General features: G+C 37.9%; 1 protein-coding gene across 3 annotated transcripts in view; it reads right to left on the bottom strand.

Moving 5' to 3' along the window:
- Positions 1-23,968, bottom strand: part of ARIH1 (ariadne RBR E3 ubiquitin protein ligase 1) — a 123,271-nt gene that overhangs the window by 63,903 nt on the left and 35,400 nt on the right. For 2 of the 3 annotated variants that reach the window (XM_003784484.3, XM_023509978.1), the window contains one exon: positions 12,419-12,486. In XM_003784484.3, the coding sequence (XP_003784532.1) occupies positions 12,419-12,486 (68 nt within the window). Of the gene's footprint in view, positions 1-12,418; positions 12,487-20,193; positions 20,382-23,968 lie in introns of those variants that run through there. The other variant, XM_023509979.1, reaches the window with a different exon arrangement.

Genomic DNA, 23,968 nt, shown 5'->3' with positions numbered 1-23,968 from the left:
GCTGGATTCGAACCCGCCACCTTAGGTGTATGTGGCTGGCACCTTAGCCACTTGAGCCACAGGCACTGAGCCCAAAAAACAACCTTCAAAGGCTTTCCAAAAAACAGGAAAAAATGTCCAAATTCATCTGCTTAAAATTCAAGGCCTTATGGCCAGGCACAATAGCTCATGCCTATAATCTTCTGGGGGGTGGGGGGGGTGAGGCAGGAAGATCATTTAAGCTCAGGAGTTTGAGACCAATCTGGACAAGAGTGAGACCCCATCTCTACCAAAAACAGAAAAATTAGTTGGGCATTACAGCAGATGTCTACAGTCCCAGCTACTCGGGAGGCTGAGGCAGGAGGACTACTTGACCCCAGAAGCTCGAGGTTGCTATGAGCAAGGCTAATGCCATGGCTCTCCAGCCTGGGTGATAGAATGAGACTCTGTCACCAAAAAAATAAATAATTCAAGGCCTTCCATAATGTGCTTCCTATTAAACATTTCCCCTCTGTTCTTCATGTACTCCAGTCACACAATCTCATCATCACCACCTAATCTCATTATCATTCAACACAAAATATATTCTTAAACTTTTTCCCAATTATTGTTCTCTAAACCTGAAATATCCAGGTTCCTATCCCCTGTCCTTCCTTGTCTAATCAAATGCCACCTCATTAATAAATCTCTTCCCACCTTAAACCTAAATCAGAAATAATCCTTACGTAGTCCTGCAAAACTATGTATCTAAGTACTGTTGAAGTCAACCTTATGCTACAATGATACATTATCGTACACACCTCCTCTTCACCAAACCTTCAGTCCATGTCTTCTTACACATAGCTGACGTTTTTAAAAAATCTTGAAATTTATGAAGTAATAAGGCAGTAGGGAGACTAGCGACAATAGAATGGATAAAGTCAGATCACTTTAGATGAGGTAACAAAGGAAGAAAATTGTTCCTAGTTTCTGCAGGTAGTAAATGGTGAAGCAAGGACCTCATATTCTTAACCATTATACTGTAAGGAGAGATGGTACATTTGCTCTTTCCATATATAGCTGCCTAATAATACCAGAACTGTGTAGACAGGAACAAATCCCACTATATTGCAGAAATAATATGAATGTTATCACAAAAGCAAGGTTTTTGAAAAAACAAACTTACTTTCACAGCTTAGAAGACTAAGAACAATATATTATTACTAATGTGGCTAAGAAAAGCTCCACGTTATCATAATCACAAGAGCTAACTCTAGTACCTATTCATTAAATGGGACTTAATGCTTCAGAATAAAAAGTAAAAAGCTATCTGCAACACAAGTGGTCCCAGGAAAGACTGGAAAAGATTGAAATTCTTCTTCAGGATTCTTTGATTATATCTTCCATTAAAAGTTTTTAATCACCTCTATTTCCCCTCAAGTCAAATCCTATTAAGTAAAATTTTTTAGTTTTTAAAACATCAGAACAGATCTATTAAAAAAAGTAAGTTACAAGAGAGAAGATACTGATGATTTTATTTGTCTCCAACTCTAAAGGAGCTCCATTTTTGGAGCTTTGTTTCTAAATCCTGCCAGAATCAAATATGATTTGCATTTGTGTCACAATCTCAATAAAATCCTATTATAGAAAATCTAGAAATAGCTAGATTTAACTAAAATACTTTACACAGACTACATATTAGAAATTGTGTTATATGTAGGAATGCAACACAAAGAATTTAATACAAGTGATGAAACAGTAAATCGAATACACATTAATGTACAAAGAAGATAGTGATTAAATGCTTGAGAAACAAGCAAAAAAACTGCCTTAGAAGGAAAACTTAAGTTGGGTTTTAAAGGATAATTAAGAAAAAAGACAATAAGAAAGGCAAATTAGGCTTGGGCCAACAACAGTATAACAGCAAAGGTGCTTCCTAGAGTTGCAGTTAACAGCTTCTGCTGATATCCAAAGAAGCTGTGTCAATACACATTTGCAAAGGTGAGGTAACACAAAAACAAATTTGGTGACCACCATAAAAGTTCTGTACTACTGAACTATGAGAACAAAAAAAAAGATAACAGAAATAAAGAGATGAAGCCAGAGATGTAGATAGAAGATGAATTTTTGGGGAGTCTTCCCTTGTCATAGTAAGAAGGGAAAGAGGGGACAACTCAACTTTCCCTATCTCTCCTGCTGAGAAGTCTTAGGCCCAGCAAGAAAGGGGATAGTTTATCAAAAACTAAGTACTTGAAGAAGGTTCAGTGAGGAATTTATTCTATCAAAGAAGTAAGGAGATAACATAGTTTTTCTGAGGCTGCAACAGCAGAAGTGCTTGTCTTGTCATGTGCCCAATACTGATGACATAAGCTGTGATGCCCATGGCCAATGGTGTACCAACAGTGCCTCCACTGAAATAGTGTAACACTGTGATTTTGGAATTTTCTGGCTGCACAGTCTTCATATTCGATTCTCAAGCTTTAATGTCTATTTCATTTTACCTCTTAAAGTTTGTTTATAGCTAACTCCTTGACAGACAGACAGATTCAAACTACAACAGATGAAAAAATGGAAGTAATACTCTACAAAAATTATGACAGTATCAAAGCCCAGTAGAAAATTAGATATAGTTGTTGCTGCAGTTCTGGTTTGCTTCATCTAGAGGGGCATGGCAAGAAATTAATGAATAGAGAAAATCCGTTTTATTCTATATGATAGAAGAGAAGTTAATCTGCAGAGAGAGAGAGAGGGAGAGGAGGGAGAGAGGGAGGGGAAAGAAAAGAGAGAAGAGGGAGGAAAAGGGGGAAGGGAGGGGAGGGGAGATGGAAGGGAGGAGAGGGGAGGAAAGGGAAGAGGAGGGCTCAAGTGATCTTCCTGCCTCAGCTTCCCAAGTAGCTCCATGCACCACTATACACAGTGCACTCCCTCTCCCTCTCTCTATACACACACAGACACACACAGAGACTTTTTTTTAATAGAGATGGAATCTTACACCATGTTGGCCAGGCTGATCTAGAACTCCTTGTCTCCAGTAATTTTCAGGTCCTGGCCTCCCGGAATGCTAGGACTAGAGGTGAGTCACTGTACCTGGCCCCAAAATTTATTTTTTAAAAATAAAATTCACTTTTAGGATTCGGACAAATTTGTTTAAGCTACAGACTAAAGTAAAAAGCATAGAGCAAATAAGAGGAACAACTGGAAAAGATCTATTTATAATTCTATTGCCCTCCCTGGACCATAAGCTCCTCTTCCAGAGCAGGGATCCTTGTTTACTGATAAATAAAATAAACAATAATATGCCTAGACTATGGAAATGAAGGAGTAAAGAGAGAACAAGAAATTTTAAATTTTCACCATTTTGACAAAGATTAAGATTTATCTTAAACTGAAGTAGTACTATCTTGGGTAGTTTTTAGAAATTTATCTTTAAGTATATATGATACTTGAATAAATATAATGTTACCAATCAGGAAGCAAAGCTTTTTTTTATATGCTACATGGCAACCTTTACTGGCCATATTGCCTACCTTTTTCCTGTAATTCTTGGGATTCTAAATTGTTAAAGGATTGCTATACAGGTAACCTTCATTTTATACTAAAGAATGGAGAGGAGCACAGGGTCATTAAAGCAAAGACTACTTAATTCCATGTTTCCCTTCATTTTTCAACTGTATTAAGGGAAGGAGTAATAAGTGGGGCCTGAGGACTGGTATATACTTGTTGAAGTTCTTAGGTGATTCTAGAGGCAACCAATTTCATGGTTTATCAGTTGATTCTCTTGGGTTTCCTAGGTAGATGATTATATTATATATTAATATATAATTATTTTTTCACTTAACTTTCTGTGTATTTATCAGAACTTTCAATACATTCAAATGGTAGTGACAATCATCCTCATTTAATGTTAATGAGCACGCTTCTTATATTTCAACATTAAGTACAATTTGGCTATAGATTATTAGTTGACTCCTTTTATCAAGCTGAGAAATTTCTCTCACAGTGTCCTAAGAATTTTGCTTTTGGGCAGCGCCTGTGGCACCATATACCAAGGGGGAACCCGGCCCCGGCCAAACTGCAATTAAGGAAAAGAAAGAAAATAAATAAATAAATAATTTTGTTTTAACTATATTATGGGTAAATGCCTAATTCTGTTAAATGTATCACAGATATGTATCATGATTACCTTTTGGTTTCTCTTCATTGTTAATGTGGTAAAAACTATAGTATAGATGAAAAGACTTTCCTCTTACGATAATCTATTCTTGCATTCCTAGGAAAAAATCCTACTAACCCATTGATTCATTCAGTACAGTTATTATTTTATTTATGAAATTGACATTATTATTCCTAATAAACATGGTTTTTCTCATCCTGTCTGCCATATTTAGGAACTAGGATTATTCTGATTTGGCTAACATGAATTCATGATGTTCTACCATTTTCTTTCTATATTCTGAGATAATTTTCAGTAGAAACTGGCAACTCCATGAAGGTTTAATAGATAGAACTTCCCCATAAAATCATCTAGTGTTCTAGGGGATGGTGGGGGTCTTACACCATATTCACTACACATGTCTGTGGTTTTGAGTTCTATTTCAGGAGAATTAAGGCAATTTCCATTTCTAACCTTTCAAATGCATTGACAGAAGTGGTACACAGAATAGAGAATAGAATGCTAATGTTATAGGTGCCCTCTTCCCTTCCCCCATCACATTTGCCAATGGTTTATTCCCCCCCACCCCACCCCACTCCCACTTAAAAACACATACAACCATTTTTTTGGAGCAATTTAAAGATCCCAGCAAAATTAAGCAGAAGCTACAGTTCCAATATACCCACACTCACACCCCCACCCCAAGTATAACTCTCCCAACTATCAACACTGTACCTTCGATGAACCTACACCAACACATAGTTATCACCAAAGTCCACAGGTTACATGAGGGTTTACACCTGGCCTTACACATTCTACAGGTTTCAACAAATGTACAATCAGAGTATCTACAATTATGGTACCATGTGGAATGGCTGCAGTGCCCTACAAAACCTCCATACACTTCATCCCTCCCATTCTTTTTTACTGTCTTCATATATTGCCTTTTCTGGAATGTGACATAGTTGGAATCACATAGTATGTAGTCGTTTCAGATCAGCTTCCTTCATTTAGTAATACACATTTAAGACTCTTCCACTTATTTTTACACTTTAATAGCCCATTACCTTTTTACTTTCTTTTTGAGAGTCTCAGTTTGTCACCCTTGGTAGAGTGCTGTGGCATCACAACTCACAGTAACCTCAAACTCTTGGGCTCAGGTGACTCTCTTGCGTCAGCCTCCCCAGTAGCTGGGACTATAGGTGCCCACCATAATGCCCGCCTATTTTTAGAGATGAGGTCTCACTCCGGCTCAGGCTGGTCTCGAACCTGTGAGCTCAGCAATCCCCCGGACTCGGCCTCCCAAAGTGCTAGGATTATAGGCGTGAGCCTATAAATGTTTGTTAGAAAAAGAAAATGAAATAAAAAATGACCAATTCTTTGAAATAGGAAGTTAGAAAAATAAATCCAAAGAAAGTAGAATGGTTTTTTTGAAATGGGGTCTCACCATGTTAGCCAGGTTGATTTCAAGTTACTGAGCTCAGCTGTTCTGCTTCAGCCCTCCTGAGTAGCTAAAACAGACCTCTCTTTTACTTTTTCTTTTGAGACAGATTCTCAATTCCGTCACCATAGCTCACAGTAACCTCAAACTCTAGGGCTCAAAAGACCCTTCTACCTCAGCCTCCCGAAAAGCTCAGACTACAAGTGCCCATCACAATGCCCAGCTAGTTTTTCTATTTAGTAGAGACAGGGTCTCATTTTGCTCAGGCTGACTTTAAATTCTTAAGCTCAAGCAATCCACCAGCCTTGAACCAGAGTACTAAGATTATAGGCATGAGTCACTGCACCCAGCTATTAGGTCACTTCTTTTTAGCACCGAAAAATATTCCATTTCTGGAGGTATGACAGTTTATTTATCCAATCATCTACTGAAGAACACTTTGCCCCCAAATTTTGCCAATTATGAAGAAAACACCTATGAATATAAATATGAAGATTTTGTGTAGACCTAAGTTTTCAACACATTTCGGTAAATATCAAGTAGCACTACTGCTAGACTATACAGTAACAGTATATCTTGCTGTTATTGTAAAAAGCTGCCAAAGTAGCTAGACCATTTTGTACTCCCATGGGCAATGAATGTGAGTTCCTACTGCTCCCTATTCTAGCCTGCACTTGGTGGTGTCAGTATTCGAGCTATTCTAATAGATATGTAGTGGTATCTCAATGTTGTTTGCATTTCCCTGGTGACATAGTATGTGCAGGACCTTTTTCATTTGCTTATTTTGCCATCTGTATATCTTCACTAGTGAGGTGTCAACATCTCTGGCTTACTCTTTGATCACTTTGTTTTCTCATTGTGGAGTTTTAAGAATTTACTGTGTTTTTTGGGTAACAGTCCTTTATTAGGGTAAGTTCTTTCGCAAATATTTTTTTCCCAGTCTGGGGTTTGTCTTTTCATTCTCTTGGTATTTCCCTTTTAAGAAACTCATTTCAATGATCTTTTCTGTTTTTATCTTTTTTTTTTTTTTTTTCGTAGTTGGTGAGCTCTAATTTATTAGTATTTGTCTTTATCTTAATGCTAGGCATGGTGTCTTGAACCAGTGAAATAGCTACTCAGGAGGCTGAAGCAGAACAGCTGAGCTCAGTAACTTGAAATCAACCTGGCTAACATGGTGAGACCCCATTTCAAAAAAACCATTCTACTTTCTTTGGATTTATTTTTCTAACTTCCTATTTCAAAGAATTGGTCATTTTTTATTTCATTTTCTTTTTCTAACAAACATTTAAGATTGTAAATTTCCCTGTACCTTTTCAGCCACACTTCTACTTTATTTAGTTCTAATTATTTTAGTGTAATAATATACATGTACCAAGAGAGATAAGAAGAAATTACACCACAAAACAATAATTTTGAAATATTAAGTAATTATTAGATACTACTGAATGAATAATTCAAGATAGCTAAAAAGCAGAATGGATGCATAAAGAAGTGCAAGTGAATTAATAAGGAGCCAGGTGCCCACAATCCCAGCATTCTGGAAGGCCAGCATGGGTAACATAGCAAGACGTAGGGCATGGTGGTGCATGCCTATAGTTCTAGTTACTTGGGGGGCTGAAGCAGGGGGACAGAGCCTAGAAGTTTGAGCCTGCAGTGAGCTATGATCGCACCACTGTACTCCAGCCTGGGTGACAAGAGCCAGGCCCTGTCTCTTTAAAAAAAAAAGATAATAAAGAAATAAAGATAAACCTCAGGCAATTTTACAGAACAAAGTACAAAGGAAAAAGATCACAAGTACAGAAGAAATATTTTGAAAAAAGAAAGAAGACCTGGAAAGAGATATGAAATTTCAACTTGTGACTAATAGGAATTCCAAAAAGTATCAAGAGACAAGAGAAAAGGTATAGTGAAGAAATAACAGCAAAGAATTTCCTAAAACCAAAAATGTGTCCTCAGACTTAAGGTCTCCAATTGGTCAAGTTTTCAAAACTAATAACTGAAAATATAATAAATTTCAGAATATTATGAATCTCTGTTAAAGCTGGCAATGGAGGCCCATTCACTGTCTATGGTAAACATATTCTGTTCTGTAAGCCTGTTATCTTTTTTGGGGAGTGGGTGGGGGTGGGGCTGAGTTTGAACCCACCATCTCTGGTGTATGGGACTGGCGCCTTACTCCTTTGAGCCATGGACGCCGCTCGTAAGCCTGTATCTTGCTCTTACTCTGTAAACCTCTCTCTATTTTCCTCAATAAACTTGGTTCCACGCTTTCCTTAAGAAAAAAAAAAAAAAAAAGAATTGCTATTATAGGACTCTGTGTTTACCACATATGTATAAAATGTGACTTACACAATTATAGGACATATTGCAGAAGAAAAAGAAATTGAAACAAAATATAAGGATGCAAGAAACAAGAAAGGGAAAAGAAGATTTAAGTTATAGATAAAAACTTAAAAATTAAATGAATATTTCTAATATTAAAAAGATTTAAGTTATAGATAAAAAGACTTAAAAGTAAATTAATATTTCTAATATTACTGACTTAAATGAGTATTTCTAATATTACTGACTTAAAGATTTAAGTTATAGATAAAAAGACTTAAAAATTAAATGAATATTTCTAATATTACTGACTTATCAAGTTAGAAAAGAAAAGGATAGCGTAAAAAAAAAAAAAAACTATGCTACAGTTATTATCTTGTACCAGAGATGGATATAAAACTGTAACAAAACATTGGGCAGCGCCTGTGGCTCAGTCGGTGGGGTGCTGGCCCTATATACCAAGGGTGGTAGGCTCGAACCTGGCCCTGGCCAAACTGCAACAAAAAATGGCTGGGCGTTGTGACAGGTGCCTGTAGTCCCAGCTACTCGGGAGGCTGAGGCAGGAGAATCACCTAAGCCCAGGAGTTAGAGGTTGCTATGAGCTGTCATGCCACAGCACTCTACCAAGGGTGATAAAGCGAGATTCTTTCTCTTAAAAAAAAAAAAAAACTGTAGCTAAATATTGTAATAGTTTTAAGTGTATACGAGCAAACTGCAAAGGTGACCACTGGAAAAACTGAAATAGAATATATAACTTTGAAAAATTATCAGAGAAAAATCAAAAGAAAATATGATGAAGCCAACAAAATTAGCACACAGAAAACAGGGTAAATATAAAGCACAACTTAAAACACTATATTTCAATCTAATCATCAGTTATTATAAAACATGAATATGTTAATCTCAGTTATTAAAATATATAATTACAGATTAGTTTTTACATATATCTTTTGAAAAATCATCTATATGCTGCTTACGAAAAATGCACCTAAAACCAAATAACCCGGGAAAGAACATGAGAAAATGGGAAAGATATACCAAATGCTTATTACAAAAAAAAAAAAAAAGGCTCAGAGACTATATCTCAGTGGTTAGGGTGCTAGCCACATACACAGGAGCTAGTGGGTTCAAATCCAGTCCAGGCCTGCCAAACAACAATGAAACTGCAACCAAAAAATAAAAATAGCCAGGCATTGTGGCAGGCACCTATAGTTCCAGCTACTTGGGAGGTTGAGGCAAGAGAATCGATTAAGCCCAAGAGTGTGAGGTTGCTATGAGCTGTGATGCCATGGCACTCTACCCAGGGCAATATAGTAAGACTGTCTCCAAAAAAGAAAGAAAAAAAAAAAAAAGCACATCAGTGCTAACAGCAGACAACAGGGAATATAAAGAGAAAGTCATTAAATGAAACAAAAATGATTGAATACTGATTTTAAAGACACTATTTAAAGATACAATTATAAATCTCTAGGTACCACATAGCTTATCTTCAGAATACACAAAAACTGAAATTACTAGGAGAAACTGAAAAGTTTACATACTCATAGACATTTCACAGAAGCTTCTTACTTTTAAATTCATACTTACCACACAAATGAAAAATACTTTCAGCTGTGTAACAGGACACAATATTTAGAATGTTTGTAGAAATAGATATATATATATTTTTTTTTTTAATTTATTATTATTTTTTTTTTGGCCAGGGCTGGGTTTGAACCTGCCACCTTCGGCATATGAGGCTGGTACCTTACTCCTTTGAGCTACAGATGCCGCCCTGCAGAAATATATTTATATGAAACAAATTCCGGGTAAGTCTAGCTCACTAAAATGTTTAAGAAGTAAGTAATAAAAACTCCTATTCCTACTAGTGGTATCATAAAATGAATAAGCCAGAAAGTAAATGTTACTAAAATTAAGAAACAGCACAGTGGCTCATGCCTGTAATCCTAACCCTCTGGGAGACCAAGCTGGGAGAATCACTTGACCTCTGGAGTCTGAAACCAGCCTGAGCACCAGGGATAACCCAGCTCTATAAAAAATAGAAAAACCAGCCAGGTGTGGTGGTGCATGCCTGTAATCCCAGCTACTGGGAGGCAGAGGCAGGAGGACAGCCTGAGCCCAGGAATTTGAGGTTGCAGTGAGTTACAATGATGCCACTGCACTCTAGCCAGGGCAACACAGTTAAGAATCTAAGTGCAAAACAACCCCCCAAAACAAAAAACCAAAAGATAAAAACATTAAAAAAAAAAAAAACTAAAACTAAAAATCACTACTTCAAAAAAGATGGTCAGATCCATAAAAAGAACAGAGGGATGAAAAAACTCAAACTAGTCAAGAACACTTGATCCTTCAAGAACTCTAAGAAAATGGTATACAGAATGTCTTTAAGACATAATAAGCTCCAAAGTCCAACAAACCTGTGTTTCAGTGCTTACTCCTTGTGTTACAAAACCAAGATAAATAATTTAAAAGCTCTGGGCCAGGTGCAACAGTTCATACCTGTAGTCCCAGTTACTTGGGAGGATGAGGCAAGGAAGATCATTTGAGCCCAGGGGTTTTTGGCTGCAGTGAGCTATGATGCACTCCAGCCTGGGGTACAGGGCAAGATCCTGTCCCTTAAAAACTAATGATGAGGCTCGGCGCCTATAGCTCAACCGGCTAAGGCGCCAGCCACGTACACCTAAGGTGGCGGGTTCGAATCCCCAGCCCGGACCCGCCAAAACAACAATGATGGCTGCAACCAAAAAATAGTCGGGCGTTGTGGGGGGCGCCTGTGGTCCCAGCTACTTGGGAGGCGGAGGCAGGAGACTCGCTTGAGCCCAGGAGTTGGAGGTTGCTGTGAGCTGTAATGCCATAGCACTCTACCCAGGGGGACAGCTTGAGGCTCTCAAAAAAAAAAAAAAAAAAAAACTAATTATGAAAAAAAAAAAACCCCAAAACAAAAACGTAATTGACAATGATAATCATGACAGTAATTTAAGTTCTGTATCTTAGTTTCCACATCAATTAAATACCAATAATAGTTTCTAGCCCTTTATGTGGCTTTATAGCTATCAGGAGAATAAAATAAAATAGTGCCTGACTCAAAGGCTCAATAATTGATAGCTATTATTGCTACTATCAAATTGTACTTGGGAGCAAGGTATGTGATATTCTTGGTATTGTTTATTATCTGTTTTATAAACTGCTCTCTGAATTTTAAAATTAAATGAGAAATATTTTCCATTTATCTTATAGTATTTGGGTTTTCAGTTCTCAGTGAGTTGCAATTTTTTTTATTAAATATAGGATCACTGGGCTAAGCATGGTGGCTCACACATATAATCCTAGCACTTTTGGAAGCCAAGGCAGGAAAATCATTTCAGGGTGGGTGTTTAAGACTGTCTAGATAGTAGCAAGACCCTGTCTCTACAAAAAAATAAAAATAAAATTAGCCAGGCATGGTGGTGCATGCCTGTAGTCCTAGCTACTTGGGAGACTGAGACAGAGAAGCACTTGAGCCCAGGACCTGGAGGTTGCAGTGAGCTATGGTCACGCTTCTGCACTCTTAGCCTAGGCAACAGAATGAGACTCAAGAAAGTGGGGGGATCACTAATGGAATAAATATAGGCTGTTCCCCCACCACCTTAGGAAGTGCCCTAAATTTCTAGTTTAAAGAACAGAAAAAGGTGAAGAATAGTATCAATAATATCATTCTTCAGTCCTAGTAATTTCTTTCCTTTCCTTGTAGAACCAAGATGATTTTCAGACAATATAAAAAACATCCACTAGAGCCAAGCATAGTGTGGCTCATGCCTATAATCCCAGCCGTCTGGGAAGCCGAGGCAATAGGATCACTTGAGCTTAAGAGCTTGAGACCTGAGCAAAAGTGAGATCCCATCTATAAAAAATTAAAAAATTAGTTGGGTACAGTGGTACACACCTGTAGCCCCAGCCACTTTGGATGCTGGATAACATGAGCCCAGGAGTATGACGTTGCAGCAAGGTATGATGATGCTACCAGGGCAACAGAGACTCTGTCTCAAACAATAACAACAACAAAAACCCACACAAAACCACCCAATGGGATAGAATCCTGCCCTGAAACTAGAGAACCAGTTTAAACAGCTAGTTTGGTAGCCAGGAAAGCCTGGGTAACTTTTTAATTTTGCTTTTACTGAATCGATGCCATTAGTATCCCTAATGTACATCTAAAGGTTTATGGATAAAAAATCTTTTTCAGTAATTAGAAAAAGATCTTATCCATGTGCTCTAAGAATATATCAAGTGTTTTTTTCTAGCCTGTTTTTAGTTGTTGGTGCCCAAGAGGAGGATCCCCCCAACCTCAAATACATAAGGAACAATAAGTCTGAATTCCCTAACACTAAACTTATTATAAATAAGTTTACAGATGGGAAATACAAGAAATTAAAGCAGTTACTACTTGCACTTTGGCTTGTTCACTAATAGTATATAAGTCAATTCCTTACTTGCTTCTTGTAAATTCAGCTCAGCAGGCTTTCTGTGTTACTTCTAAGTACAAAGCTGACAACATAGTTCCTTACCTTTCCATTAGCTTCTCTTTATCCCAATTGAAGTGGCTAAGGAGTATTCTTGTGATAGTTGCTGGATTCTAAAGAAGGAGGGAAAAAAAGTCATTTTAAGGTAACGGCACTTCACTGACATTTAGTGAACTTCTAGGATGAATTTAAATTTCTATAATACTCCACCCAAATATCCATTCACAGGATATTTCTTTATTCCCCTAATGAAATACAAAATTTGAATTATATGATCAAGAATATTTAAAAATGTCAGGTTTCTGTAAGATGAAAATAAGTCAAAAAGAAATTAAATGGAAAGTAAATTACTATGTTAAATCAGGTACTAATTAAATTTTGCAATTAAGACTTAACAGACCACCACATATGCACGCTAAATGTAATCAATAAAATTTCTAATGCCTAGCTGGAAGTGGTAGTGTCTGCCTATAGTCCCAGTTACGTAGGAGGCTGAGCCAGGAGGATCACATGAGCCAAGGAGTTTAACCTTGTTTCTTTAAAAAAAATTTTTTTCCTAATACCTTATGCATTAAATAGTTCAAATGGGTTCAGATTATTTCTGAGTCAGAGTGTACTTGAGATATTAAACCAAACTGACAAAATATGTAGACCTTATAATAATTTATAATGTGTAATCTTGAGTTACTATTTCATTTTTGAGAAAGAAAAGCTAACACAACATAATAAGACTAAAGTTTATTCCCTTATCATTCAATGCTGTCACAAATATCTCTATTTCCCATAAAACTAGTGAGCTTACAATTTGAGTACAGAATTTTAACTTAAAATGCAATGGGGCCTAAGACTCATTCAATGTCACTAGAGCTAGTCTCAATAGCAGAAGTGGAACATGAGTCTGTTAATTTGTATTTCATACGTAATTTTACTGTATCAAATAACATTTCAAAGATCTCTGCAGGCCAACACTACTTTATTTCACCAGTTAATTACTGATTTACAGTAACCCTGTATAAAAATAGGCCAACAGCCTCGGCGCCTGTGGCTCAAGCAGCTAAGGCGCCAGCCACGTACACCCAAGGTGGCAGGTTTGAATCCAGCCTGGGCCGCCAAACAACAATGACGGCTGCAACCAAAAAATAGGCGGGCGTTGTGGTGGGCGCCTGTGGTCCCAGCTACTTGGGAAGCTGAGGAAGGAGACTTGCTTGAGCCCAGGAGTTGGAGGTTGCTGTGAGCTGTGATGCCACAGCACTCTACCCAGGAGTCCAAAAAAAAAGGCCAACAAAAAAATCTCTATCAATTTTCAACAATACCATTTACCAGAGAAAAATTTATATACACTCATATACACACTCTCCTCAAAAGCCAAGGATGCAGACACTCCCAATAATTCATCATAGCACATTCTGCTCATCTATCTAGGCCCTCCTTATTTTTTGGACCCAGACAACACTAAGAATCCCTCTTTAACATAGCATTCTAGACAGATAACTACCACCAATCTACAAGATGCAACAAGAGGTGGTGCCCGTAGCTCAGTCGGCGGGGCATCAGCCACATACACCAAGGGTGGTGGGTTTGAACTCGGCCCAGGAGAGCTTAAAAAAAGAAAGAAAGAAAAACCAAGGCAAGAGGATCCCTTGAGCCCAGGAGTTGGAGGTTGCTGCAAGCGATGAAGCCACAGCACTCTACCTAGGATGACACCTTGAGACTCCGCCTCAAAAAAAAAAAAGTGCAACAAGAAACCTATTAACTGATCCTAAGCTATAATGTTTATTTGTACAGAATACATAGGCATTAGGTTTTTGTTTTTTAATTTTTATAAGAGTTTTCCTTTGTCACCTGGGCTAGAGTGCAATAATACCATCATAGTTCACTGCAATCTCACACTCCTGGGCTCATATACACCTCCTGCCTCAGCCTTTATAGAATACCTGGGAATACAGGCTTGAGCCACTGTGCCCAGCTAATTTTCCTATTTTTTGTTCAGATGTGGTCTCTTGCCATGGCTGATCTTTAACTCCAGACTTCAAGTGATCCTCCTGCTTTGGCCTCTCAGAGTGCTAGGATTACAGGTGAAAGGCACTGTGAAATGCCTGATTTAGAAATGTTAAAAGAACTCTCAGAGATGGTGCTAGGTTTTCACAACATTTGCCTACAACTGAAATAAAGTCAGTAAATTAGATTTAGCCATGTGTCAAATAAGAGCAATAATCCTATCAATTGAGAGACTTAAGTTTCATGGTAGGTATTAACTAGAATTATGTGACTCTAACTTTGCAGTATCCAGCATATGATATTCCCTACTACTAGATAGGGTGTTTGGGAAAAATATTTCTGGAATTTTCAAAGAGTCTAAATTACAAAGAGAGGCAAACAGAGAGGAAGGGTAATGGTTTGATGTTGGTAAGGTCAAACACTGGATCCAGCCAGAAGTTCCTAAATCTAATATTGGTTTACCAAAGTAACTACAGAAACCTTTAGGTTCCACTCTCATAGTTTTACTTAATAGGTTCTGGGCAGGGCCTCCCCAAAAGAATGTGTTCATAGCCATGTGAGGCATGACAGACATGACTCTAAAACTAAGAGAACTCCATGCTTCTGGCTGAAGGAATGAAGAAAAGGCCCTTGAGAACTGAAAAGTACGGGAGAAATCACTGAAAGGAGAGAAATGGAGAAGTAGATCTCTAGGTCTGTGTGTGGAACACACCCAGAGAAGTACAGAAGAGGCTTTCAGAATAGAACTATGATATGAATCACTGCCTGGCTCCTACATGAACTTAACTGGGAGCAAGAGGGGCAAATGCAAACAACATTGCAGAGGCCTTAAAAATTGAATAGGTAATGGAACCACTGTTTATGTAAGATGGGAAAGAACTTGTAGGTATAAACCAACCACACTGACTTGTCTACTAAAATGAACAAAAAAACCCTGACTTCTCTAAAGGGTTCTAATAAGATCCAGAATCTTACAATATTCAAAACACCTAGATAGATTCTGCACTACCAGACATAGCAAGAACAAAAAGTCTTACCAATTCTCAGAGAAGATAATCAACAGATGCTGACCTGTAGATTACTCAGATACTATAATTATCAGGCAAAGACTTTTAATGTAGCTATTTAAACCATGATCCATTAGGTAAGGGTGAATACCTTAAAACAAAGGAAAGAAATTCTCAAGGGAAATAGGAACTATAAAAAAGAACTAAATGGGAATTTGTAACTAAACACAAAATTGACTGGATAGGCTTGCAATCAAACAGGAGATGACAAGAAAAGTCAAGGAACTTGAAGACACAACAGAAATTATCCGATCTTAGTAATAGAGAAAAAAGGGGAAGGCTGTGGTCTCCAATCCCTGGCCTAGACCGGTAGTGGGCTAGTAGTGGCTTATTAGGAACTGAGCTAAACAACAGGAGGTAAGCAGTAGGCAAGCAAGTGAAGCTTCATCATTATTTACAGCAGCTCCCCATAGCTGGCTTTATCGCTTTGATTCTCTTCTCCTCTTGCATCAATCAGGTCTCTCAGATCAGTAGAGGCATAAAACCCTACCATAAACTGTATACTGTAGGGATCTAGGCTGTGTGCACCTTATGAGAATCTAATTAGCCCTTCTGATCCTATGTTGGAGCTTATCTGACACAGTGATTTTCTATGCTCTGCTCCAATGTAGGAAGGTGCCCAATCCATTTTTTTGAGTTGCATTCTACACAAGCCCTCAACTTGCTTGGGAGCTGCATAAAATGAAAATACACATTAACAGGAATACTCATGGCTTCTAGGAAGGATTTTTCAAGTGATCTGAAAAAGAAAATACTTCAGGAATATGAATTATGTGCCTCTCATGACAAGAGGTTAATAATGGTGCTGAGTATATTCTTTAGTTCTCAAACACAGTTGATCACTGGTTGTAGGAAGGAACAGACTACTCAATTTGAAAAACCAACTGTTATTTTAGAATACAAAAGTTTATGGTAAGAGTGGATAGAGCTGATCAGTACTGTGGACATTACAGATTTACAAGGAGGTCCTACAAATGGTAGAAAAAAAATTAATTCTGGTTGATGAAAGTTACAGTTGTGAACAGTTACATCCTTTACTCATTAGATAAGGAGAGTGGAGAAAAAGTACAGACATACCTTTCTTACAGGATAAACCTCATCACTCAGCTTGCGAGCAATGTGAAAAACAAATTCAAAAAAGGGTGGAAGACCACCTTCTGACACTGAGGAAGGCTAAATGGGAAGATGCAGTTTCTAATGCAAAATGAAAAAAAATCAACAAAGGACTGCTTGGTTTGCAGCGTAAGAAATGAGAAAGGCAGAGGAGAGAAACCACTTTCTACTGTGAGACATACAAGAGGAAGCATGGATAGCATCCTGGAGATTGCTTCAAGAATCATCACACTCAAAAATATCACTAACAAAAATAAACAGAAACACTTTATTTTATGTAACCTAAAGTAGATAATAAAGTCATTAGGTGAGTTCATATTTGTTTTTCTCTTTTAAGCTGTAGAATATTAAAGTATTTCACTCTTTCCCACCCAAAATAATAAGGGTACTAATGCCTGATGATCCAAAGTTGAGGCAGTAATGCTAGCACTATCTAGCTGGAGGGAAACAAGCTCAGAGTTCCCCTTGATTCTGCATTGTGATGAGTTGTATAATCATCTCACTAAGGTGCACAACAAATGTGCTTGAATCAACCTGAAAGGTAAAATGCAATAGGTATAAATGCAGAATATTTTTAAAACTTCAAGTATCCCCAAAGAAGGCAGAAAAAGGAGAAACAGAAAAACAACATTAAGACCTAACTCCAACCACATCAATAATTACATTAATAGTAAATATTCAAAACAAACCATTTAAAAGACAGCAACAGCTTAATTTTTTTTAAGGGCAAAACCACATGCTGTTACCCAGTTTTCAGTGTATCAAAGATACATTATGTAAACACCAATCAAATGAAGTAGTTGTATTTCTATCTAAGTAAACTTCAGAAGAAGGAAAATTATCAATGATAAAAACCTCACAATGGTAAAAAAAGGCAATTCACCAAGAAGACATACAACCCTAAATGTATGCCTCTTAAGAACGAAACTCAAAGTAAAGTGAAAACTGATAGAAATATAAGAAAAACAGGCTGGCACCTGTAGCTCAGTGAGTAAGGCACAGACCATATATACCCAGGCTGGTGGGTTCGAATCCAGCCAGGGCCAGTTAAACAACAACTGCAAAAACAACAACAACAACAGCTGGGCTTTGTGGCGGGTGCCTCTAATTCCACCTACTTAAGAAACTGAGGCAAGAGAATTGCTTAAGCCCTAGAGTTTGAGGTTGCTGTGGGCTGTGATGCCAGGGCACTCTACCAAGGGCAAGATAGTGAGACTCTGTTTCAGGAAAAAAAAAAAAAAGAAAAGAAATGTAAGAAAAACAAATAAATCCTGGCTCAGCACCTGTAGCTCAAGCAGCTAAGGCACCAGCCACAAACACCAGAGCTGGTGGGTTCGAATCCAGCCCAGCCCTGCCATACAACAATGATGGCTGCAACCAAAAAAAAGCCGGGGCATTGTGGTGGACATCTGTAGTCCCAGCTACTTGAGAGGCTGAGGCAAGAGAATCGCTTAAGTACAGGAGTTGGAGGTTGCTGTGAGCTGTGATGACACAGCACTCTACCCAGGGCAACATCTTGAGGCTCTGTCTCAAAAGAACAAACAAACAGGTAGGTGGCACCTGTAGCTCAAAGGAGTAGGGTGCCAGCGCCGGCCCCATATGCTAGTAGTGGGTTCAAATGCAGCCCCAGCCAAAAACTGCAAAAAAAAAAAAAAAGGAACAAACAAACAAATCCACAATTATATGTAGAGATTTCAATACTCTTCTATCAGTAATCCACAAAACAAGTAGACAGACTACTTAGAAATTTAATCATCTAAATAACCCAAGGGCCAAAAGGAAATCTCAAAGAAAATTAGATGAAATCTTTAACGGAACAAAAATGAAAATCCAACATACCAAAAGTTGACATAGTTAACAGTGGTTAGAGAAAATTTTAACACATTAAACGCTTATATAAGATGAAAAGTCTCAACTTCTTCAACAAAACAAAATCCACCAAAGCAAGCAGAAGAAAGAGAATAATAAAGAGTATAAATCAATGAAACTGAAAGCAGAAAAATAAGAGAAAATAAAGCTAGCACTAAAGATCAATTAAATTCAACAACTCAAGTGGGGCACAGTGGCTCTTCCCTGTAATTCCAGCATTTGGGAGACCAGGAGTTTGAAGCCAGCCTGTGCAACATAGTGAGCAAGTGTGGGTTATCTCTACAAAAAATTTAAAAAATTAGCCAAGTAATCTCAGCTACTCAGGAGGCAGAAGCAAGGGGATCACTTGAGCCTAAGAGGTTGAGAAAGGAGTGTGCTAAGATTATACCACTAAATTCCATCCGGAGCAACAAAGTGAGACCTTATCTGTTAAGGAAAAAAAAAAAAAAAAAACCTGGATGAAAATTGAGTAATCGTTCTTGAAGACACAATACTAAACTACATTAAAGAAAAAAAAGAAAACACAAATACTCCTATATCTATGAAACAAACTGAATATGTAATTATTCATAATTACACAAAGAAAACTCAAGGCCAAATGATATCATTAGTAAATTCTACCAATCATTCAAGGAAGAGAAAAAAAAAGTCTACATAATTTCTTCCAGAAAACAGAAGAGAAGGGACCACTTCCCAATTCCTATTGTAAGATTTGCATCATCCTGATACCAAAACACCAGACAAAGATATTACAAGAAAACTATTAGGTCATTAAATCTGAAATGTTTGATTTCAAATCAAAAGTTTAATTTATTAAATCTCAAACAAGAAGCAAGTACAATTAACCAAAGTATGCGCCTATGCTATCAATACAATTTTGCCATCTTTACAGTAGTTTGCTTATGCCAGCAGCAAAGAAGCCTGGAAAGTGTGTTAATCTCTTTGTTGAGAATTAAATATTTTTCCTTGCAAGAAGTGATCCAAAGCCTGGAAATGGTTCTCAGCTGGTGCAAGGCCTGATGAACATGGTGAATGACAAAGCGATTCCAAGTTCAGCTTCTGTAGTGTGAGCAGCATTGTTTGTGCAACGTTATCTTGTAAGAGGAACGGCCTGCCTGTCTCTGTTAACAAGCATCCTTATAATGTCCAAATGGCTGCAGTAGACATCCATTCTAATCAACTGACAAGGTTTTATGAAGCTGTAGCGGATATCATCGGCGCTGGACCACCAGACAGACACCATGAGCTTTTTGCCAAATACTCAACTTTGGACTACATTTCAGCACATCATCTTTTTTGTTTGTTTGTTTAAGACAGAGTCTCATTCAGAAGCCCAGGCTAGAGTTCTGCACCATCAGTCTAGCTTGCAACAACCTCAAACTTTCGGGTTCAAGCAATCTTCCTGCCTCAGCCTCCCTAGTAGCTGGGACTACAGGCTCCTGCCATAACACCTAGCTAATTTTTCTATTGTTATTATTTTTTTTTTAGTAGAGACAGGGTCTCACTCTTTCTTGGACTGGTCTCAAACTCCTGAATGCAAGCAATCCTCCCACCTTGGCCTCCTAGAGTGCTAGAACTGGCACTTCATCTTTATCCAACCATTGTCTGAACGCCTGCAATTGTAAAAAAGAATCCATTTTTCACCACCCATAACAATATGGTGTAGAAACAGTTTGCCTTTACATCACAACAGCAAAGAGAAGCAAGCTTGAGATGATTTCTCTTCTGATGCTTATTTAATTCATAAGGAACCCATTCATCCAGCTTCTTTACCTTGCTGATTTGTTTCAAATGGTCCATTATCAAAATAGGAATGTCAAATCTTCTGTTCATTCATGCATAGGTTGAGATGGATTTGCTTCCACTACAGCTTTCAGCTCATCATTATCCACCTTTGTCTCAGGTTGCCCACGTAGCTCCTTTTCAAGATTAAAATCACCAGAAGGGAACTTCTCAAACCATCAACATATTATGTGCTCATTAGCCACATCCTTCCCAAATACTCCGTTGATATTTCAAGCTGTCTGCACTGGATGGAACAATATAGAACTGAAATCACAAGAAGCTCGCCTCCTTTTTTTTTTTCTTTTGAGACAGAGTCTCACTATGTCATACTCAGTAGAATGCCGTCCGTGGCTTCACAGCTCACAGCAACCTCAAACTCTTGGGCTTAAGCGATTCTCTTGCCTCAGCCTCCCAAGTAGCCGGGACTATAGGCACTCGCCATAACGCCTGGCTATTTTTTTGTTGCAACTGTCATTGTTGCTTGGCAGGCCCTAGCCAGGTTCGAACCCACCAGCCTCAGTGTATGTGACTGGTGCCCGAGCCACTGAGCTATAGGAGCTGAGCTGAGAAAAACCCTTTTTAAAAAAGCCATTGAAGGGCAGTGCCCATGCTCAGTGGACAGGACACTGGCCACATACACCGAGGCTGGTGGGTTCGAACCTGGCTAGGGCCAGCTAAAACCATGACTATAACAACAACAACATCAAAAATAGCCGGGCGCCTATAGTCCCAGCTACTTGGGAGGCTGAGGCAAGAGAATTGCTTAAGCCCAAGAATTTGAAGGTGGTTGCTCTGAGTGTGACACCATGGCACTCTACCCAGGGTGACAGCTTGAGACTCTGTCTCAAAAAAAAAAAAAAAAAAAAAGATTTCTTTAAAGTTCATAGTCATAAATCCAAATAATGTTGAATTAGACACAAATACACTGCTATAAACTTCACGTTTTATAACCAAGAAACAACATGTAAACCTCCAATACATTTTCTTGCCAAAGAAAATTATTATTCTCAAAATACATAGCTCAATGATTAAAAATTATGATAAAGGAATATGTGCCATGTATTAATATAGCTGGATTCTACCTCCTTCATGAAGGTTTATAATTATTGGACTAAGAACATGTCTACATACATTTGCAGAAAGGATTTTTTTTTTTTTTTTTTTTTAAGACAGAGCCTCAAGCTATCCCCCTGGGTAGAGTGCCATGGCATCACAGCTCACAGCAACCTCCAACTCCTGGGCTCAAGCGAGTCTCCTGCCTCAGCCTCCCAAGTAGCTGGGACTACAGGCGCCCGCCACAACGCCCGGCCCTTTTTTGGTTGCAGCCATCATTGTTGTTTGGCGGGCCCGGGCTGGGGATTCGAACCCGTCACCTTAGGTGTATGTGGCTGGCGCCTTAGCGGCTTGAGCCACAGGCGCCGAGCCCAGAAAGGATTTTAAAGAATGAAAGTATCACTAAATGTAGACCTCTGAATTAAATGAAATCATTGTTTTAAATTATTATAATTAATATATGTACATAGTTTGAAAGGTTTATCAGTCTTCTTTACCACACCTCAGTCACTACACTTCTAATCCTCTGAGGCAAACATTTTAAACTCTTTTAGCTGTTTCTTATATTTAGTTTTATCTTAAATAATACGCTTATGCCCAAAGAGTTATTTTTCCATTTTAGGTATTATCTATCACCTTCTTAATGAGAAAAATAAGAATGTAGCACTGCCACAAGCCACCTCTCAATCTTTCTTGCATAATTTATCATAATTTTTAATTATATCCATTGGTTTTAATATTCAACTAGCAGGAATTCCCGAAGGCGAGGCAAGGGAGGAAAATTACCAAGACAGTAACAGAAGTTAATTCCCAAAGTTTTAAAAGGGCACAAATCTCTCAGATGAAAGGGTCCACTAAGGAAAAGTCACACACATCTCTTTTCAGAACACCAACAGAAAGAGATAGAGTGATACTTAAAATTAAAAAATGAAGAAAAAGAAAAAAAGGAAGGTCACAATGAAACAAGACCCAGTCTTATTAGTAACTGAACACAGAAGGGGTTGTCTTCCTAAAGATTCCAATCTATAGTTTCCCTTTAGCCAATCTAGAAATCAAATGTGAAGGAAAATTAGGTAAATTACCAGGGCTCCAAAGAGTAATATCCTGAAAACAGTTTTATGGTAGTTAAATTAAGGATGTAGTCCAGCAAAATGCAATTAAATCAAGAAAAAAACATAGCTCTAAAGACTCATAGGCTCCAACAGTGAAGCAAAGTCCAGGTTGAGAGCTATATATAAGAGGCTTAGAGGAAAAGCCTGCCTGATTAAGAAGAGCAAAATGAAGGGCTCCAAAAGAAGTGTAAATAAATCCAAACGACCTTGATACAGAGTACTGTTCTTACAAAGGTCCAGAGCATTTGACATTAGGTCTGTTAAAAAAAAAGTAATGATCATAATACGTTACTTGAAATGTCACTGAATGATATCTATAAACCATAAAAACATTCAGCAGTGTCACTTTAAAATTCAAGCTATGAGTAAACTAGTAAGATTTGGTTATGATCACAAGACAAAAATATTTTCCTAACATCAAAGTATAGCTGGCTTTTTATAGAAAGTGGGATTCTCAAAGATGGAGAAAGAAAAGAGGAAAGAGCTAATATCAAAAAGTGATGGAAAGAGAGAGATGAAAGCTATAAATGTAATCATTAAAAGAAATAACTCTTTCACTCATTACCACATTGCATGTATTAACATTTTTTTCCTTTCAAAAAACAGATCAAAGAAAGAGCTACAATAACTATTAAACATTCAGAACTCATTAAGAAAAAGGGAAAAGGATATGAAAAGGTAATTCAGGGAAATGTAAATTAAAACAACCAAGTAATATTTTATCAGATTAATGAAAATTTGAAGTCTTCAGCAGGACTGTAGAGAAAAAAAGATAGTTCACACACTGCTGGTGTAAAAATAAACTCATAACCTTTTTGAAAAAGTTCAGCCTCACTTATAAAAATTGCAAAAAAAAGAAAAGGGAAACACATAATACAGGATGAATTAAATGTCAAACAATAGGAAAAATGATAAGCTGACCTGATCATGTTACAGAATCACCATACAATTGTTAAATCCACAATATACCATTGGAGTGAAAAATAGCAACTGGCAAAATTAAGTGTTTTGAAGTTTCACATAAGAAAACACTATTAAAAAAAAAATCAAAACATCCTGAGCAGTGATTTAAGTCCCCTCAAAAAGTTCATATCTTTACCTCCTTTCCATAAAGACAGATTAATCACATCTAAAAAATTAACAACAATTAACACTAACATGTCTATTTAAAGAGAAAACTGAGTAAATGTTAATTTTGAAAAGTCAATAGAGGCAGTCAGGACCAAGTGTGGTGGCTCATGGCTATAATTCCAGAACTTTGGGAGGCTGAGGTTCCCTAAGGCTAAGAGTTAAGGCATTAGCCTGGGCAACACAGTGAGATTCTCATCTCTATAAAAAAACTAGCCAGGCTCACTTGTAGTCTTGGCTACTTAAGAAGCTGAGGCAGGGCTCAGCGCCTGTGGCTCAAGTGTCTAAGGCGCCAGCCACATACACCTAAGGTGGCGGGTTCGAATCCAGCCCGGGCCCACCAAACAACAATAATGGCTGCAACTAAAAAATAGCTAGGCATTGTGGCGGGCGCTTATGGTCCCAGCTACTTGGGAGGCTGAGGCAGGAGACTCGCTTGAGCCCAGGAGTTGGAGGTTGCTGTGAGCTGT

The sequence above is a fragment of the Otolemur garnettii genome, unplaced genomic scaffold (assembly GCF_000181295.1).
Source record: "Otolemur garnettii isolate 467f Iridium unplaced genomic scaffold, OtoGar3 scaffold00011, whole genome shotgun sequence".
Taxonomy (NCBI): Eukaryota; Metazoa; Chordata; class Mammalia; order Primates; family Galagidae; genus Otolemur; species Otolemur garnettii.
The sequence above is the reverse complement of the archived record's forward strand: the minus strand, read 5'-3'. Positions and strand labels throughout refer to the sequence as shown.